This window comes from Ostrinia furnacalis, unplaced genomic scaffold (assembly GCF_004193835.3).
Source record: "Ostrinia furnacalis isolate ACB-3 unplaced genomic scaffold, ASM419383v2 OfSCF1638, whole genome shotgun sequence".
Taxonomy (NCBI): domain Eukaryota; kingdom Metazoa; phylum Arthropoda; class Insecta; order Lepidoptera; family Crambidae; genus Ostrinia; species Ostrinia furnacalis.
In genome coordinates this window covers 683,641-704,153 of record NW_021131877.1, presented here as the reverse complement: position 1 = coordinate 704,153, position 20,513 = coordinate 683,641, and the positions used below count along the sequence as shown (strand labels likewise).

Below are 20,513 nucleotides of genomic sequence, written 5' to 3'. Positions count from 1 at the left end.
AACGGTGCGGTGCACAAATGTCATTTTCCTTTTTAACAATCAATTTTATTGAGACATGTTTTCATAATGATGATAATGTATATTACAATAATCTTTTAAGAAAACCAAACATAAATTCTTTAAAAATAAGCTAATAATATTTAAAATTTGTTCAATTGCTAATCAATTGAATATGTATGATCGATTTAATCTGTACAGCACTATTCGACAGCAGACTCCGCGACACATCCATCCATCACGTTTTACGTCAGAAATCGGAAAAAGTATTAATTTTGTGCTATCAAGCATAAATTCCGATAAACAATTATTCGAAATTGCTATTAATATACGAACTAACATTAGGACAATAAAAGAGTGGTCTTCAATCTTTCGTAGTGTTGTGTGACGTTTGTTAGTTTTGGTCGGACAGTAACGCGGTTAAACAATTTTAAATTGGTCAGGAGGTCTTTAATTAAAGAGTTTACGCCTCCTCGGTAGTGCGTGTGACGATCGGTATTCGTTTGGCTGGCTGTATATCTTTATATCGATGCTGACCAGTTGGTGCAGGATGTTACACCATTGGGCACCGGCGTATTGTATTCTCCGATGTGTTTATTTCGTCGAATAGTTACATGAGCGATTCCTCAGCCGAAGTAACAGACTGTAAGTATGATAAAATTCATGTGTTCCACGTTCTGAAGTGTTGTGTGTACACAGTCCCATAATTAAATTAAATTTTGTAGGTCACAAGTGTTTCTTGGTTCAGTAAGATTCTAATTGGAATATTTTAGTGTAGTTTAAGTTTGAATACGTTTTTGATGCATGCTCATTGGTTATTTATAATGTCCATGCTTAATAAAGGCAATTAATTCTGTAATGAGTTGTAAGTATTTTTGTGATGTGCCGTGTTTTTTTGTTACCTATCATATCACATATCTAATTTTTTTCATATAAGATGAAGTTTTGACTAAATTTTTTATAAATTGTATAGAGCTTAATATTAGTAGAAATAACAGTGCCATTGGTTTCTTCAGCATGTGGTTTTTGTATTGTAATCCAATTAAAAAAACAGTAAAATATTTAAAAACGTCTTAAGTGGGAATCGAACCCACTATTAGAACTTGTAGGAACTACTTTTACTACTGACCTAACGGGGAATTTGTAGAGCTATTTAAATTTTCTGTTATTCTTACGCTGTGCTCTGATGGTAGGTACCTTTAGGGTTCTCTAAAAATACTAGATTTTATATTTATTTAATTTTTAGCATTAATAGTCGCATCTCATACTAATTTGGATTTTAGTTTTAAATATTTATCATTATATTTGAAAATATTTCATTATACAAGTAGAAATAGTCATTTTTTGATATTTTTTTTTAGATTTCAATGCCTGTGCAAATCATTTATTAATACAATAACCCCCTTACTAATAAAAAGTTACACAGTTGTTGAACGCGGTTTTAAAATGACATTTCCATACTAAACCTCACTTTATAACACTGTTCAACGAGCGTGTAAGTTTTATTAGTAGGGGGGTAAGAGTTTATCTTTACATGTTAACTTTTTAAAATTATGTCATATTGTTAGATAAGCAATGTTTTGCATTATTATAAATATAGTAGGTTGTTTATGTAGTTCTTTTTTTTAACAAAATATAGACAATGTTGAGCAATACAATTTATGTAATAGCACCCACATTTTTAAAACATGTGTGTACATTCAAAACCTATAGGTAAATCATACCCTAAAATCTATTTTTACAGTTGTATATTGAGGAAAATTTTATCTCATCAACAAATAACATGGTTTTGGGTATAAAATACAAGGAAAATTGATCGATAACAATACATAAAATTTTTGTTTCTTTTTTTAAACTAAAACAGGTTCCAGATGAAAATATATTGATGAGTTTTAGCTTAAAAATCACACCTAATCTAATACTTAAAATGTCAGCGTTTAGCTGTATTATTCTTCATAAAATTTAGTTAGTTTCGCAGGGCAATCAAGTACCACACTTAGCCTCATTGGGCCATTGTGAGCCATTTGTGGTTTATCTTCCTACTCCAACCACTCCAGATCCTCCAGAAAGCAAGCAGCTACTACTCTTCATATAATATTTGCTCTAATATTCATCTCATGGTCAATATACTATTACTAGCGGCCGCCCGCGACTTCGTACGCGTGGATCCCTTTTTACCCCTTAGGTTTCGTAAAATCCATTCTTAGCGGATGCCTACGTCATAACATCTACCTGCATGCCATATTTCAGCCCGATCTGTCCAGTGGTTTGGGCTGTGCGTTGATAGATCACTATGTCAGTCAGTCAGTCAGTGATTAAACGAGTGAGAGAGACAAGTAATCAAATCTATAATAACACTATGTGCCGTTTTGACACCATAGGCGGTGTTAACACTGTCACGATAAACTTTTTTTAGACATACTTATCTTGAAACAAGTGACAATCATAACATTCTTATCTGTCCCTTTTTTACAATTTTACGATGTTATTGAACAGGCCATTGATAGTATTCAAATAGTTAAAATATCTAACAAGAAAAATGGAATGTTGTAACATTAATATTTAGGTACATTTAATGTTTTCATTAAGGGGATTATTGCCGATACTTTGGGCAACATGGAAAGCATTGGGGGAGGCTTCTGTTCAGCAGTGGACGTCCTATGGCTGAGATGATGATGATGATGATGATGAATGTACAAGTCCCTTGAGAGAAGTTTATAATCTAGTTTGTAACCCTAAAAACCCTGTGTTACTCTCACTGTGATCAAAAAACTGGAAAATTTTGGTATGTTTTACTTTTTGATCTAATTCTCACAAACTATGTATTTTTGGACAAAGGTACATGCGTGTTTGCTTTTAATTGTGTCAATATTGACTGGCCTACTATTGTAACATACATTATCATGTATTTGTAGACAAATCACAGGCTCTTAATATTTTTTCAAGTATTGATTTTTATGGTCCTAGAATCTGCTATGCATAGTTATTGAGTTATTTATATATGAAAACTCCATCAACTTCGTACTATAAACAACATGTGAAGGCAAACACTATAAAATATTAGCTACTTCAAAGAAAATCCAGCTTTTTATATTCATGTGTGCGTAAACATTACGTCGATGTTTGTCTTTAGTGACTCTATTTAGCACAACTTCTTCGGACAGTTGTGTAAAGTGTTTAAAATTTTAACTTATGTGCATCCACACTAATAAATAATATTATAAAGAGGAAAGATTTTATTGTTTGTTTGTATAGGCTCGGAAACTACTAGACCGATTTAAAAAATTGTTCTTCTCATTCGTTACGCTCCTGGCAGAGCGGTCGTGGTCACGTTGAGGCGATTCACATCGGTTGTAGAGGCGGATACAACTCTCCGCACGATCTCCCGCCATCTCTCTCTATTGGCAGACTGTCTGGTGCAGTCACATACGCCGTCTCCCACTGCTGATTTCACTTGGTCGGTCCAGCGCATTGGTGACCTGCCACGCGATCGGGTTCCTTCGACTATTCCTTGGACGACGAACCCACTACCACCCATGGCCATACCAACCTTGCGGTTATACTGGCCGAATCGCGGGAGGTGTGAGCGGAATTGCGGCTGCCTAGGGCAGATTGCACTCCAACGCGCCACACTTCTTGACTCCCCCGATTCGTTCGTAAGATCGTTTCATTCACGAAGACGCGCCCCACCAGTCTTCCGCTAATGTCTGATCGGGGGGTGATCGCCCCGGGTGTCAACCCATGCGGCGCTGTGTGTCAGAAGAAAATCTTTAAAGTTCGCGTCGCGGGAGGTGCGATTTATTTGATGTTGAGTATATTTGACGCTGACTCTACCTAAACCACTAATTAAGCATTGAGTATGCAACAAAATTACACAATTTAGCCGCTTGTTTATATCGCTCTGATCCTCCTTGACCTTTGATGAGTAACATTATTAGCGGTTTTAATGAAAAATTATCTGTGTTACACACTTTTGTATGAGTTTTGGCTAACCAAAGTTTAATAGGTTATCTAGAGCTACTAGCAGTGCCCGCGACTTCGTACGAGTGAAAATCATTTTTGCTTTGCACCTATTACTCGTAGCGTGATGGTATATAGCCTATAGCCTTCCTCGATAAATGGGCTATCTAACACTGAAAGAATTTTTCAAATCGGACCAGTAGTTCCTGAGATTAGCGCGTTCAAGTAAACAAACAAACTCTTCAGCTTTATAATATTAGTATAGATTTATTAACCGTCTGGTTTTGTCCGAATTTAGGATCTTCTCTTACGGACTTTGTATTTGTAGATAGCATATTTTTTGGTGGACCGACGATCTGGTAAAGGTCGCGGGAGGTGCCTGGATGCGGGTAGCGCAGGACCGTTCGTTATGGAAATCCTTGGGGGAGGCCTTTGTCCAGCAGTGGACGTCATTTGGCTGAAACAAACGGTACATTTTTACTGTACCGCAAAAAACCATAGCTCCAAAGAACTGGATTACAATGGGAAAGGGCCCTAAGATGTCATATTAGCGCTCAGTTTAATGTGCTTTCCATATAACAGTAAGGCCCAGAACAGACGGTGAAACGCAACTGCAACGAAACTGCAACTGCTAGTTACTTTTGAGTTGCATCTAAGTTTCTGCCATAGCGTCCGTTGAGAGACCGCACATGACGCGACCAGTTTGAAACTTTCAGTTTCAGTTTCATTCATCAGAATCATCAGAAAGTTGCAGTTTCGTTGCAGTTGCGTTTCACCGTCTGTTCTGGGATCTGGGCCTAACTTACAAATCAACTATCCCCCGGGACCAACTTGGCCTTCACTGGTTGGCTTATTGGCGGTCAAGCTGTAGATCCTGGCTACACAGGAGTCGCAGCGGTGGTAACGAGAGGTGGGAATAGTCCCGTAACAAACCACGCGGAATAGTATATTTCCTTTTCAAACGTCCATTGATTCACTTTGTTGACTTATTATCAAAAGTTCATTAATATTGATAACACGTTCATATCAATGTTAGTTTTATCAGCTTCCGACGCCTATTAAAATTTTAATTATGTGTTCAAGTTTTTATGGAGCTTCTAGCGTCAAATAAGTAGTTTGTGTGGCACAACTGGCAACTCAGTCAGTCTTTTTTTTTATCCACAACGAGGAAGCTCTTGGCCTGTATCTCACCTGATGGTAAGTGATGATCAGGCCGAAGGTGGAAGCGAGCTTCACCCGGAATCCTCAAACACGGAGGAACTGGATATCTTACCTCTAAATGCCGGAACACAACAATGCTGTTAACATTGTTGTTATGACGACAGAGTTAGGTAAGATGGTGGTAGCTAGCCAGGCGGACTTAGAACAAGTCCTACCACCAACCAAACCGAACAGAAAAATCTGCCCCCACTGGGAATCGAACTCGGGACCTCTTCGTCTGAAGCAGTTGGTCTTACCACTAGACCACAGAGGCGGTTCAGAGATATGGGAGCGGCACGGGAGGGGTGACATTGACATGATATGACAATCTGAAAGAGATCCGCTTCGAAAGTCTCGCTGTCGTTTGACGATACAAAAACACCCTACCGTGCTGCTCTAACTTAGGCACTGACCGAGTTTAACGCTAGGCCTGTAAAACATGCGGACCACCAGTCCAGTCGCCCACTGTTTGTTCACGGGGATTATTCAAGCTATCTAGCAGCTTATCTGATTAGCCAGAAATAATATTTTATCAGCGTGCTGATAAGAAACAAGCAAAGACAACTTCTTAGTTCTCTGAAAATAAGGATGGGGTACCCAAACAAATCGATTCAAATGGAAAAATTATATCGACATTCAATACAAATATCTCAATTAAGACAAACTTTTTATACTTTTTTTAGCATGTAAATATGCGCACGAATTGTTTTAAATAAATAAATTGACATTTGACATACATAGTTATAGTACTTATACCTTACCTTAGGTAGGTATACTTTTAAGTTTAAGTAAAAATCTTGTACATATCTTGAAAAATAGATTATTTGAATTTGCTCAAAGAAAATTCAAATAATCTATTTTATATCGCCATGCCTTCTACTGATTTATGACTCACTTGATGATATCCCTGGCTAGATTATTCTGTTTTATTACCTATCTACATATTTCCATGAAATGATAAAACTAATAAAATTCCAAATTTTTCGACGATGAATTCACAGAACTACGGATCAATGAAATTATAAATAATTATCTAATCTTCAACAATTATGAAAATTACCGTTTAGTCCTAACCGTATCAATTTAGGGCCAGTGTCTTCCGTTTATGATAAGGTTTCAGACAGATATCTGATTTTTAGTAATGTAAGATCGTTTCATTCACAAAGACGCGTCCCACCATTCTTCTGCTAATGCTCGAGTGTTATCGGTACATGCTAAATCATCCATGAGTGCACACGCATACTACAATAATGACGCTCGGATTGCTCGGTTCAAACTCCCCGCGGTTCCCTCGACCAAAAATTAATTCAGTTAAAAATATTCTTCCAAACATCCACCCTATAAAACAAGCGGAGTCGCTCTCCATGGTTAGTTTGTGGAATTGCGTCATGTATTTTGTATTACATATGAGTAATAAATTACATAAGTATCACTTATTTTAATATTTCACTGATAATATATTTTTTTGTTACAGGGAAAACCAATCCCTATCCTTCCATTATCCTCGTACTTCCATCATTCCAAGCTTCCATCCTAACGTCATTCCATTTTTGAATATTTTTATAGCGAATTTTTTTAACGCCTCAAAATTGATTCTGAAAATAAAAACACGTCCGCTCCGCACGGCAGCCAGGACGCAAATGACGATCCCCCCACCCCCGCGCCGAACCCGCGCGATGCTTTGACTACCCTCACAATGAGTTCCTCCCCAGTTCTGGAGCTGTCCTCGCCATCCACCACTCCGTCGTCGCCAGCGCTGAGAGCGGACGTGCATTTTCACACGTCCACGCCTAATTATATTGGGAAGGTATGTTCTTTTTGTAATCTAAGCATAATTTCACCTTTATCAAATTGAATTATAGATCATTCTATCCACGAAGACGCGCCCCACCATTCTTCCGCTAATGTTGTGTTATCGGTACACGCTAAATTATCCTTTAGTGCACACGCACACTACAATAATGACGCTCGGATTGCTCGGATCAAACTCCCCGCACCCCGCGCGACCGAGACCAAAAAGTGGTGGGGCGCGTCTTCGTGGATGGAACGATCTATACTTTGTTGATACTTAGATCCTTTTCAGGGTACTTTTGCACGTACTAAATCTAACTTGCTGCACCAACAACCTCAGAAAACAATATTTATTTGCATTATGTACTCGTATATTGATCCCAACCCAAAATTGTTTTTAATGTTTTCAAATACTTATTGTTACGGGGCACATAGCTCGTAGAGCAGATAACCGTTGGGGCAGAAAAGTTCTCGAGTGGCGACCACGGGCCGGAAGACGTAGCGTGGGCAGGCCTCCCACTAGGTGGACCGACGATCTGGTGAAGGTCGCGGGAAGAGCCTTGATGAGGGCAGCGCAAGATCGGTTGTTATGGATATCCCTGGGAGTGGTCTTTGTCCAGCAGTGGACGTTATTTAACGAATGATTATTGTTAGAGCGCTTTCACATCAGGGCGTTAGAAGCTTAGAAGCGCGACAGCACTCGGCAGCGGCCTTTTTATTATGTGAAGGGAGGCATCCGCTGTCACATAGTATGAAATTTTCGGCAGCCTGTCGCGCGTTTGTCGCGCTGCTAAATCGCCTAAAAGTGGAAGCTCTAGAAGTCATATCTTGACGTAAAATAAAATGAGTATTGATGATGATGATGATGATTTCAGAAGCAGCACCAGCCCCTGAACGTGGTACTCCCTTCCACTGCGCCGGCCACACCACCGACCTACGGTAAGTTATTTATTTATATGTTTACTACAACTATAACTGGAAGTAAATGGCCAATATGCATAGGTTTTATAGTTGCTTGATTGCGAAAAGAGCAGCTAAAAGACAGACAGAGGGAGAGAGAAAAGAGAGAGAGAGAGAGAGAGAGAGAGATGGAAAACAGAGAGAGAGGTTATATTTACACTATTTACTGGTATTCGCATACAATTCGCATGATTATAAATTAGTCCACTCCTCCACGCTTCCCGTGGATGTTGTAAGAATTTATTTTTTCTCTTATATCCGTGGTCCCAGCGGCAATCTGTAGGGATCTACAATAATCCACTCCTGTGTCCGTTTGCACTGTTCTTTGTCATGAGCAGAGTGGAGTCCAGTGACTCAGTTGCCCTCAGTGGTCATGGTTTCTCAACTGTCCTGGAATCTACTAAGGATAGCCCTGACAAGCTCTTTGCAGTCTGCTGAATAGGAAGCCTTCCAATGGTCATGAGTTGTTGTACTGATGAGTTTGGATGATTTGAAAGTTTATCCTTGTAGCGGAGTGTGTGGCTCTTTATTTCCTCTCTGACTGTGGGCAATGACAAGTCCTGATAGATGAGCTGATATACCACGGCACAGTGATTCGAGTAGAACAAGCTAGCTGGACAATATTATTTTTTTACTTAAATGGGTTTAATACACGCATTACTTACTTTTTTGTGCAATTTAAGATTAATTAGGCTTGTTATTATAATTATTATAGGTAGGTTTGAAAAAAAAATTTTTTTTGGTAATAAAATATTTATTTCCTAAAATCAAGAGAAGCAGACTAAAAAGGAAAGAAGAAACTAACTTTACAGTATAATAATAATTGGTCTTATGATGTATTAGGTGTTAAAGTATGAAATTCCCGTTTTTTATGGAGAATTTAATGAAAATCAATTTTTCGATATAAACATTTTTGCGATTTATATGGAACAAAGAATCTCAGTTTTTTAATTTAGTGGGTAGACTGAGACAACATTAATGACTTGCCAAGTTGCTGTGGCCAGCAGACAGTTGCGCTGCAGCTTCAGCAGCCAATATCAGTTCTCAAGTACTTCTTGAGGAAATGAGGTCTAAAAGTCTTCTTCTTTTCGTCTTTTTGCTGGACTCGTCGAACTCCTTGAGTGGTCGTCCAGGTGTAGAATCTTTCGACGTGGAAGACTGAACTTTATGAACAGAAACATGTAACACTATGGCTCCGGGAATCCACTCAGTTTTGTTTTTCATGAAGCGTTCCCTGTTTTGCCGTATTTCGTCCATTGAAATGAAATTGAAATGCGACTGATGCTATTCTTCAACTCTCTCAGCGAATTTTCGTGATCCCAATACATCACATTTTGAGAATATAAATTAAAAATCATGCTATTCTGGTCACTTTTTCAATGTTTTAATCATTAATCAAAAAACTTGATTTTTTATTAATCTGAAAAAATAAAATTGTTGTGCAAAAGTGTGCAAACTGAAACTGGTATATTTGAATACTAGAGGGTTACAGCTACAATATATATAAATTCCAGACTGGGGTCAAGTGGGGGCATACAACTTCTAGTCTTCCAAACATACAATTTTGAGAAAAATATAAAGGTCAACATTTCGCCATACTTTTTAAAACTATGTGCATTATTATGCACCTTATTGTACAGAAAATAAAAAGTACTTACCCTTATCTTCAAAATCCATCACACAAATATTTGGTCACCATAGTAAAAAATAATGTCAGGTGTTATCGAAAGTCGAGCAAAATTAGGTATTAAAAATTAAACTATCCTCATATCCTCACTTACCATGTTAATTACTCACGACTAGGTAATTAACAAAGTAAAAAATTGTGGAATCCTTAATGTCTGGGATGTTGTTTATCGTTTTTTATAAACGGTAATCAGAAATTCAACAATGACTTTTGTCCAGCTAGCTTGTTCTACACGAATCACAGTGCACGGTTAGAATTATTAAAAAAATATTATAAACGGACAAATATGAGAACACAAAGCCTCCCCAGCGTGGGGAGTGGTGGACAAACGAACGTGTATTTACCTTGACCTGATGATTATGTTGATCATTTCCAGGAGAGCCAACTCTAACCCCGCCCCCCCGCTCGCCTGGCACAGCCGTTGCCACCCCCGCTTCGGGCGACGGTCGCAACCACCCCCCTGACGGCACATCTTCGGACAAGGTACGTTAATGGTAGTACAACATTGTTGAAACAAAAGCTGGCCATAATAGCGTATTGAACTTGAATGAACCGTAGGAGAACCAGAGTGACTGACATAGCCCGCAGAATCGCTAAAATCAAGTGGCAGTGGGCGGGGCACATAGCTCGAAGAGCTGATGGCCGCTGGGGCAGGAAAGTTCTTGAGTGGCGACCACGAGCTGGAAGACGTAGCGTGGGCAGGCCTCCCACTAGGTGGACCGACGATCTGGTGAAGGTCGCGGGAAGAGCCTGGATGCGGGCAGCGCAGGACCGTTCATTGTGGAAAACCTTGGGGGAGGCCTTTGTCCAGCAGTGGACGTCTTTCGGCTGAAACGAACGAACGAACGAACGAACGAACGAACTTGAATATTACGACGGGTTCATCCAGTGTCCAAGTAGCTCAGATGGAAGAGCAGTCGCCCGGCAAGCAAAGGTCGTGGGTTCGATTTCCATCTTAGGGCCCTCGCCCACGGCGACTTTTTGTAGCGTAGCGATGCAGTCGCGCTGCTGTAGCGCGTTAGTAGCGCGTTGGCGTCACTTCTGTAGTGCGTTGCAAATGCGACTATACTCGCGTTAGTAGCGATGCTGTAGCGCGTATCGTAAAAGTCGCCGTGGGCGCTAGAAATTTTAATAACTAAGGTACGTTATTATAATGCTAAAAAATCACAGATTTCGTGCCTCACGCGACTATCGAGCACATTTAAAAAAAAAAAATACAAAAAGTCGGGATAAGGAAAAATAGGTTACAGAATTCAAAATGTCGTTCTGACTTTTTCTAAAAGATTAGACTACAGGGCAAACCCTTAACCCGATCGATTTTATTTAGGCTCAAATTTTTTTTTTTTTTTTTTTAATTTTATCTGCCNTTGATGTTGATTGATAATTCGACTTTTGGGGAGTGCACGTCCTGTGATGTGTCATCCCTGCTCTTTTTCTTCCTGAGAAGTTTTATATGGAAGCCAATCGCATTCTTTTCAACCGAAACAGGCAGTTGTTTGTATTCACGAGCTGTGTAGCCAGATGGTTGATATGTCGTTCAAGGCGTTGCTTGTAGGATACAGAAGAACTTTCTATTTCCTCCTTGACTGTAGGGATTTCTAGGTACTCGTGCACTTCCGTGTTTCGTGTGAACCATGGGGCACTGATCAGGATCTTTAACACTTTGTTCTGGTAGCGCTGCAGGATTTCAACATTTGAGTGACTAGCTGACCCCCAGAGTTGTATGCCATATGTCCAAATCGGTTTAAGGCTCAAATTGTAGCTGACTAAATTGTCCCAGAGGAACTTTTCTCAACTGTTTGATATCATTTTTCGTTTTCAAAATGTCGAGAGCCAAAATTAAAAATCGGAAAAAAAAATTTTTTTTTCTTCACTATTGATGCATGAGTGATGTGAAGTAACCTAAAGAATAGGCTGTGCAACAGACACAAAAATATTTTTCTAAATCGGACTAGTAGTTCCTGAGATTAGCGCGTTCAACTAAACAAACAAACTCTTCAGCTTTATAATATTAGTAAATACTTATCAGTCAATCAATATTATCAAAGATTGGTTCATTTTATATCGATAGCACTCAGATAATTGCCAATATTCCTTGGCTATATCGTTTGTGAGATAACCTATATGTTATTGTACACATATCTTGTTGCTTATTCATAAAGATACAGTGTAGTGAATATACATGTGAAAGTTTGAGTGTAGTGAGCTTTGTTCTGTGTGTAACTAGAATTCACAACCACGAATACTGACGAGTGTAGTGTGAGCTTTGTTCTGTATGTAACGAGAATTCACAACCGTGAATACTCGCACGTTTTTGGACGTTCGCATTAGCAAACGATGGAAATATTTGGCGAATGTATTTGAGTAATTTTATAAGGACATACTTATTTATTTTTTTGAATACTCACTGTATTGATGTTGAATTGAATAAACCTATACATGCTCGAATAATATTCTGGTTTAAACATGCTCACCACGAAATGTCAAACCTGCCAAATAACTTCGTAGCGGTCATTGTAGTCAATATTCGCATTCGCATGTTTAAAATTCAAATATTCGTTGCATCCCATAAAGTTAATATGCCTATCATAAAGTTAATATACCCAGAATAGAGCAACAAAGAACTGAGCGAGCGAGATGTCCTTAGCAGCAACACTGTGATAAAAAGAGATGCGATATGCCGTCGCCGTCACGTCAAACAGAACCGTTTTTTGCAACTATTTGACAGTTCAGAGGCCCACTGAAAATTTGAACTCAGATATTTTCAGTGAAATCGTGGATGTTTATGAAAAACTGCTTCAGAAACGTGGTGACTGGTTCAGTGATTGATTTAGTGTACAAAACAGTGAAATAATCCTGACACTGACACACAAATGATATCCAGTGTCATCCAAAATCGGTTTCGTTCGACAGCTCGTGGTTGTTGCTCTATTCCGAAGGAATATTAATTACTAGCTGTGCCCGCGACTTCGTACGCGTGAAAACCCGTTTTCGTACCATTTTTCATTGTTGCTCTGCTCCTTTTGATCGTAGCGTGATGTTGTAGCCTATAGCCTTCCTCGATAAATTTGCTATCTAACACTGAAAGATTTTTTCAAATCGGACCAGTAGTTCCGGAGATTAGCTCGTTCAAGTAAACAAACAAACAAACAAACTCTTCAGCTTTATTCTTCTTTTCGTGTCGACAACAAACCTACACAGTGTCAGCCCAAAACTCCGCCACAAGAGTGGCGTTGTCAGAAGCACTCATCAGCTTTATTATATTAAGTAGAGATGTTACATCCCTAGTCAGTTTGAGTGATGAGAATGAGAGCCAGCGCTGAGAAACGGTACAGCGGGTTTAGGACGCTGGTGTCATTGTCTTTGCCGAATCTACACAGGACTTCTACTGTTGTGAGTTACTCAGCTTTGTTCTTTTCGTCCAAATATCCCAATGCCTTAAGACGAAAGTCTATAATCAGTGTGTGTTACCAGTGAAGACATGGCTCCGAAACGTGGCCCCTCACTATAGGTTTCGTAAAGAAGCTCAAAGCACAGCGTGCTAGGGAAGGGTTCGGTGTTTTTTTACGAGATCGAATCAGAAATGAGGAGATCTGTAAACGAACTAAAGTCGCTGACATAGCAAGCTGAAGTGGCAATGGGCAGGGCACATAGTACGCAGAACTGACAGCCGATGGGTAGCAAGGTTCTGGAGTGGAGGCCACGGACCCGAAAACGCAGCGTGGGACGTCCACCCACAAGGTGTACCGACCTTATAAAGGTAGCAGGAAGGCGCTGGATGCAGGCCGCTACTAACCGGGCGATATGGAAATCATTTGGGGAACCTTATGTTCAGCAGTGGACGTCCTGTGACTGAAATGATGATTATGATGATAGTAAAAAAATTTAGCGTTAACAGTCGCATATCAATTTTAATTTAAGTTGATTTACCTTTCAATAATTCGTCAAAAAATAAATTGCAATTATAAAAACAGAACGTATTAATAAATCGTTGTAAATTATAGTAAATGAAATGTTAATATGTATTAATACTTGTTTTATTTTAATAAAATTCACGTAATTGCCAAGTTTATGCAATGTTATGTAGTGATGAAGGCCGAATTGATTGATTTTTATTTCTAGTGTTGACGTGTGAAATTGAGAATCACGAATATTCGGGTTTAATTTTTTAGTTGACTTCCCCCAATCAATTGATAAAGAGCAAAACGCATTCAGAATTAAATAATATGAACTTGTGTCGGCTAGATTGTCTCCACTATAAAATGAAGTTTTTTTCTAAAGAAGATTTAATATTGAATATCTTTTTTTTTTAATTTTCATACAAAATTTATTTTATAAAATCCGATTTGTATGAAAAATAAAATAATTAAAATGAAGATATCAATTTTCTGACTTCAACATACCATTTATATGACCATGTTAACATGGGCTAGTGTCGGCTCATATACCCATTTACCTAACACCCTGTATATTTTTAGTCTGCACTCTGTATCAATTTTAACTGTGGAAATTTTGCTGATTTCTGTCCTATTTTTTGTGTGATTATTTGTCTGTATAAAAAAAATTGTTTGTTTCCCTAATATAAATAAATAAACTATAATGTGTATTGCTTTTTTGGCGGTCTTTAGAGTTTCTTCTAAGATCTGAGACGGTTTTTGGGCGTTATTTTCAAAAATTACTAGGACCACCCTCGACGTTTATCGGCTTTTCGGATTCGCCTCAACGAGCCCTATCCATAGACACCCCGTTTGTAGGGATCCGACGTCAAAAACTAAAAATTATTTACAATTGACAAGTTTGGGGATGACATTAAATTGATGATTGCATGTAAACCCCTTTTTACCCGACTACGCAACGCAAAGGAGTGTTAATGTGTTTATGCTTGAACTAGCTTTTGCCCGCGGCTTCATCCGCGTGAAATTTCGTTTGTCACAGATCGTCATGTAAATTATAGCCTATATGTTATTCTGGGTTATAAACAATAATACTGTGAAGTTACATCAAAATCCGTTCAGTAGTTTTTGCGTAAAAGAGTAACAAACATCCAGACATCCAAACTTTCGCATTTATAATATTAGTAGGATAGTCTGTCTTGTTGGGTGTCTTAAATCCCAACTAATATTATAAATGCGAAAGTAACTCTGTCTGTCTGTCTGTCTTTTACGCTTTCCCGCTTAAACCTCGCAACCGATTTTGATGAAATTTGGCATAGAGATAGTTTGAGTCCCGGGAAAGAACATAGGATAGTTTTTATCCCGGTTTTTGAAACAGGGACGCGCGCGATAAAGTTTTTCTGTGACAGACAAAATTCCACGCGGGCGAAGCCGCGGGCGGAAAGCTAGTAAATAAATAAAACAAGTATTTTTATTTTTACAGTCATCAGAAACAGCGGTGGGCGGTATATCACGTACAACTAGCACGGCACTATCCCGCAAAGAGAGCTACAAGGCGCAGCGGCAGCACTATAGGAGAGAGAAGAAGCGAGCCGCGTCGGCGCTACTACATTCGATAGAGGACCCGTCGGTCGTCGTGCTCGCTGACTGGCTCAAGGTATGTACATATCAAACTAGGAGAGAGAGAGAGCACTATGAGAGAGAGAGAGGGGACTATAGGAAAGAGAGAGCACTATAGGAGAGAGAGGATGGTATATCGCGCACTGCTAGCACGGCACTATCCCGCAAAGAGAGCTACAAGGCGCAGCGGCAGCACTATAGGAGAGAGAAGAAGCGAGCCGCGTCGGCGCTACTACATTCGATAGAGGACCCGTCGGTCGTCGTGCTCGCTGACTGGCTCAAGGTATGTACATATCAAACTAGGAGAGAGAGAGAGCACTATGAGAGAGAGAGAGGGGACTATATGAGAGAGAGAGAGCACTATGAGAGAGAGAGAGAGAGAGAGAGAGCACTATGAGAGAGAGAGAGAGCACTGAGAGAGAGAGAGAGAGAGAGAGCACTATGAGAGAGAGAGAGAGAGAGAGAGCACTATGAGAGAGAGAGAGAGCACTATGAGAGAGAGAGAGCACTATGAGAGAGAGAGAGAGAGAGAGCACTATGAGAGAGAGAGAGAGAGAGAGCACTATGAGAGAGAGAGAGCACTATGAGAGAGAGGGAGAGAGCACTATAGGAGAGAGAGAGAGAGAGAGAGAGCACTATGAGAGAGAGAGAGAGAGAGAGAGCACTATGAGAGAGAGAGAGAGCACTATGAGAGAGAGGGAGAGAGCACTATAGGAGAGAGAGAGAGAGAGAGAGAGCACTATGAGACAGAGAGAGGGGACTATAGGAAAGAGAGAGCACTATAGGAGAGAGAGGATGGTATATCGCGCACTGCTAGCACGGCACTATCCCGCAAAGAGAGCTACAAGGCGCAGCGGCAGCACTATAGGAGAGAGAAGAAGCGAGCCGCGTCGGCGCTACTACATTCGATAGAGGACCCGTCGGTCGTCGTGCTAGCTGACTGGCTCAAGGTATGTACATATCAAACTAGGAGAGAGAGAGAGAGAGAGAGAGAGAGAGAGAGGGGGATAGAACACTTTAAGAGTGAGAGAGAAAACACTTTAGAAGAAAAAAGTTGCGTCGACACTACTACATTTTCTATAGAGGACCCGTCGGTTGTCGTAGGTACTAGCTGATTGGCTCAAGGTATGTAAATATTAAACTAGGAGAGAGAATGCACTATAGAAGAGTGAGGAGAGAAAGAGAAAGAGCATTAACAGGAAAGAGAGAGCCCTTTAGGAGAGAGATATGATTAAGGAGAGAAAGAGAGCTCTATCTTTAAGAGATAGACAGAACTTTTTAGGCGGAGAAAGTAGGAAAGAGAAAACTATAAGAGAGAGGGGACAGGGTTAATGGAAAGAGATCCCTTTAGACGAGAGAGAGGTTACTATAGAAAAAAATAAAGTACTTTAGGAGAGAGGATGATGAACGAGGAAAAATAATTTATTTATTTATTTATTAAGGCCACATAATGATCTTATTGCCTTACATGATTCACATTTTTTTTGCAGTTTAAGGTATTATTCTATTTATTGTTTATTTATTACTACCTTTTGCCCGCGGCTTCACCCGCGTGATATTTAGTGTCACAGATCGGCATAAATTATGGCCTATATGTTAATCTGGGCTACAAACAATAATACTGTAAAGTTTCAACAAAATCCGTTCAGTACTTTTTGCGTAAAAGAGTAATCCAAACTTTCGCATTTATAATATTAGTAGGATTAACCAAGATAACATTGTTTGCAGGTCCGAGGCTCGCTCAAGTCGTGGACGAAGCTATGGTGCGTCCTCAAACCCGGTCTGCTGCTGCTTTACAAGAGCCCTAAAGCAAAGGTTAGTGATCTGAACTGGTTTTAGATGTAAGTATAGTCAGCATTAAATAAATTCGTGACACCTAGTGACCAATAAGTTGACAACCTTATTCCATTGTAACATAGACGTGTTGCGAACTTTTGGGTGCTTTGGGTGTCACAAACTATTTGACACTGACTGTAAGGTTTTTTGAACACATTAAAGATAAATTAATTAAGGTGGACCGACGACCTGATAAAGGTAGCAGGAAGGCGCTGGATGCAGGCCGCTACCAACCGTGTGATGTGGAAGTCATTGGGGGAGGCCTATGTTCAGCAGTGGACGTCCTGTGACTGAAATGATGAAAGATAATAATAATATGAAACAACAGACTGGCACATCAAACTTATGAAGGCGTCGACCTTTTTTAAGTATCTCAAACTCTGGCAGGTTGGCGCCTCAATAAAATTTTTGCCCCGGTAGATCCGTGGGCTGAGGCTTATGCCCGTTTTCACCATCAATCCCTAAATTTAAAGTGGCCCCTATGAAAAAAAAAATGTCTGTTAAGTGTCACCATAGGGGTTACTTAAAAGTAAGGGATTCATGGTGAAAAGGGGCATTAGACCTCCATTTGTCTCTAAATTGGTCTGAAAATGACTTGATGATGATGAAAACTACTGTCTGTCTAATGAGCAGTAATGGTTGTTACCACATAACTATTTTATCACTGGCTCGTCGAGAGTTATACAAATTATTATTTTGAACTAGGGATGTTATGGATATGTAGTTTCGGTTACGGATATAGGAATAATATTATACCGGTTTCGGTTACGGTTACGGATATCTGTGCTTTAGAATACAAATTGCAATAGTTGTCCAAAACGGTTCATTTATCGCCACACACTTTACATCGAATAAAAAGTAATAAAAAAAAATTTGATACTAGATGGCTTATAAAGGTCAATCAGGCTATTATGCCTTTATAATGCTAAACAAAAAAAAAACACAATTTTAAACTGCCTCCATCCGAAACTATCCGAAACTCTTGAATCGGTTACGGTTACCGTTATGGATATTTTATTATTTCGGATATCCGAAAGTTTCGGTTACGGTTACGGATATCCATAACATCCCTGTTTTGAACTCTATTCCATTCTCATAAAGTCACTTTTCCTTTCACAGAGCAGTCACTGGGTGGGCACGGTTCTGCTGACGTCGTGCCAGGTCATCGAGCGTCCCAGCAAGAAGGACGGCTTCTGCTTCAAGCTCTACCACCCTCTGGAGCAGAGCATCTGGGCGCCAAGGGGGCCCCATAACGAGACTATAGGTACGAGATAGGGGGCATTTTGGACCCGACGGGGGCGTTCTGACCTCGATGGGAAGCATTCTAGCCTCAGATGGGGGCTTTATAGCCTCGAGGGGCCATTCTGGCCTCGATAGGGGGCATTCTTAGCCTCGAGGGGGGCATTCTTGCTTCGAAAAGGGGAATTCTTAGATTCGAGGGTGCATTCTAGCCTCGAAGGGGGCATTCTAGCTTCGATAGGGGCATTCTAGCCTCGAGGGGGGGCATTCTAGCCTCGAAAGGGGCATTCTAGCCTCGATGGGGACATTCTGACCTCGATAGGGGGCATTCTTAGCCTCGAGGGGGGGGCATTCTAGCTTCGAAAAGGGGAATTCTTAGATTCGAGGATGCATTCTAGCCTCGAAGGGGCTTTCTAGCCGCGAGGGGGCATTCTAGCCTCGTGGGGTCAAGACTTAAGAGTCTAAAAGGTAGCATTTTAGGGGGGACGAGGGCAGGGGAAATCAGCTACCCTTCCTACCAATGGTACGCTTATTCTGCTGACGTCGTGCCAGGTGATAGAGCGTCCCAGCAAGAAGGACGGCTTCTGCTTCAAGCTCTACCATCCTCTGGAGCAGAGCATCTGGGCGCCAAGGGGGCCCCATAACGAGACTATAGGTACGCGATAGACTGGGGGTCATTCTGACCTTGATGGGGGCATTCTAGCCTCAGATGGGGGCTTTATAGCCTCGAGGGGTCATTCTGGCCTCGATAGGGGGCATTCTAGCTTCGAAAAGGGGAATTCTTAGATTCGACGGTGCATTCTAGCCTCGAAGGGACATTCTAGCCTCGTGGGGGCATGACTTAAGAGTCTAAAAGGTAGGGCAGGGGGAATCAGCTACCCTTCCTACAAATGGTACGCTTGTTCTGCTGACGTCGTGCCAGGTGATAGAGCGTCCCAGCAAGAAGGACGGCTTCTGCTTCAAGCTCTACCACCCTCTGGAGCAGAGCATCTGGGCGCCAAGGGGGCCCCATAACGAGACTATAGGTATGTGATAGACAGGCATCATAGCCTCTAGGGGGCATTCTAGCCTCGAGGGGCCATTCTGGCGTCAATGGGGACATTCTAGCCTCGATAGGGGCATTCTAGCCTCGAGGGGGCAAGTCTGACACCGAGGGCGGGCAGTCTGGTCTAGGAAGGGGGCAGTATAATCCAGGAAAGTTGACAGTTTGACTCCGAGGGGGGAGGAGGGGGGAGAAGTGTGACCCTGAGGAGACAATTTGATCAAGGAAAGGGGTAGTTTTGTGTAGGAGGCATGCCACATTTCTTTGGGCAGATTTTTAGAAGGGGGGGGGGGTAATGGGATTTCGACTGTCTCCTAGAAATAGTGCGTTTGTTCTGCTGACGACGTCGTGCCAGGTGATAGAGCGTCCTAGCAAGAAGGACGGCTTCTGCTTCAAGCTCTACCATCCTCTGGAGCAGAGCATCTGGGCGCCAAGGGGACCCCATAACGAGACTATAGGTATGTGATAGCCAGGGGGCATTTCGATCTGAATGGGGGGCATTCTGACCTCGATGGGGGCATTCTAGCCTCAGATGGGGGATTTATAGCCTCGAGGGGCCATTCTGGCCTCGATAGGGGGCATTCTTAGCCTCGAAGGGGGCATTATAGCTGCGAGGGGCATTCTAGCCTCGGAGGGGGCATTCTAGCCTCGAGGGGGCAAGACTTGAAAATCTAAAAGGTAGAAGCGTAGCATTTTAGGGGGGACAGGGGCAGTAGAAAACAGCTACTACCCTTCTTACAAATGGTACGCTTATTCTACTGACGTCGTGCCAGGTGATAGAGCGTCCCAGCAAGAAGGACGGCTTCTGCTTCAAGCTCTACCATCCTCTGGAGCAGAGCATTTGGGCGCCAAGGGGGCCCCATAACGAGACTATAGGTACGTGGCAGACAGGGGGGCCATTATGGCTTCGAGAGGGGGAAATTTTTGCCTCGAAGGGGGCATTATAGTTGCGAGGGGCATTCTAGCCTCGAGGGGCCATTCTGGCGTCGATGGGGACATTCTAGCATCGATAGGGGGCATTCTTAGCCTCGAGGGGGGGCATTCTAGCCTCGATAGGGGGCATTCTAGCTTCGAAAAGGGGAATTCTTAGATTCGAAAGGGGCATTCTTAGCCTCGAGGGGGGGCATTCTAGCCTCGATGGGGAGCATTCTAGCTTCGAAAAGGGGAATTCTTAGATTCCAAAGGGCCATTCTTAGCCTCGAGGGGGAGCATTCTAGCTTCGAAAAGGGGAATTCTTAGATTCGAGGGTGCATTCTAGCCTCGAAGGGGCATTCTAGCCTCGATGGGG

At 41.3% G+C, this 20,513-nt stretch overlaps 1 protein-coding gene across 1 annotated transcript in view; it reads left to right on the top strand.

The window, feature by feature from the left end:
• The first annotated feature begins 221 nt into the window (after positions 1-221).
• Positions 222-20,513, top strand: part of Orp8 (Oxysterol-binding protein-related protein 8) — a 69,241-nt gene continuing 48,949 nt past the window's right edge. Inside the window, exons 1-7 of the mRNA XM_028305168.1 lie at positions 222-642; positions 6,632-6,964; positions 7,824-7,887; positions 9,972-10,078; positions 14,972-15,145; positions 16,837-16,923; positions 18,064-18,208. Of these exons, the coding sequence (XP_028160969.1) occupies positions 6,854-6,964; positions 7,824-7,887; positions 9,972-10,078; positions 14,972-15,145; positions 16,837-16,923; positions 18,064-18,208 (688 nt within the window). The 5' untranslated portion in view covers positions 222-642; positions 6,632-6,853. The remainder of the gene's footprint in view (positions 643-6,631; positions 6,965-7,823; positions 7,888-9,971; positions 10,079-14,971; positions 15,146-16,836; positions 16,924-18,063; positions 18,209-20,513) is intronic.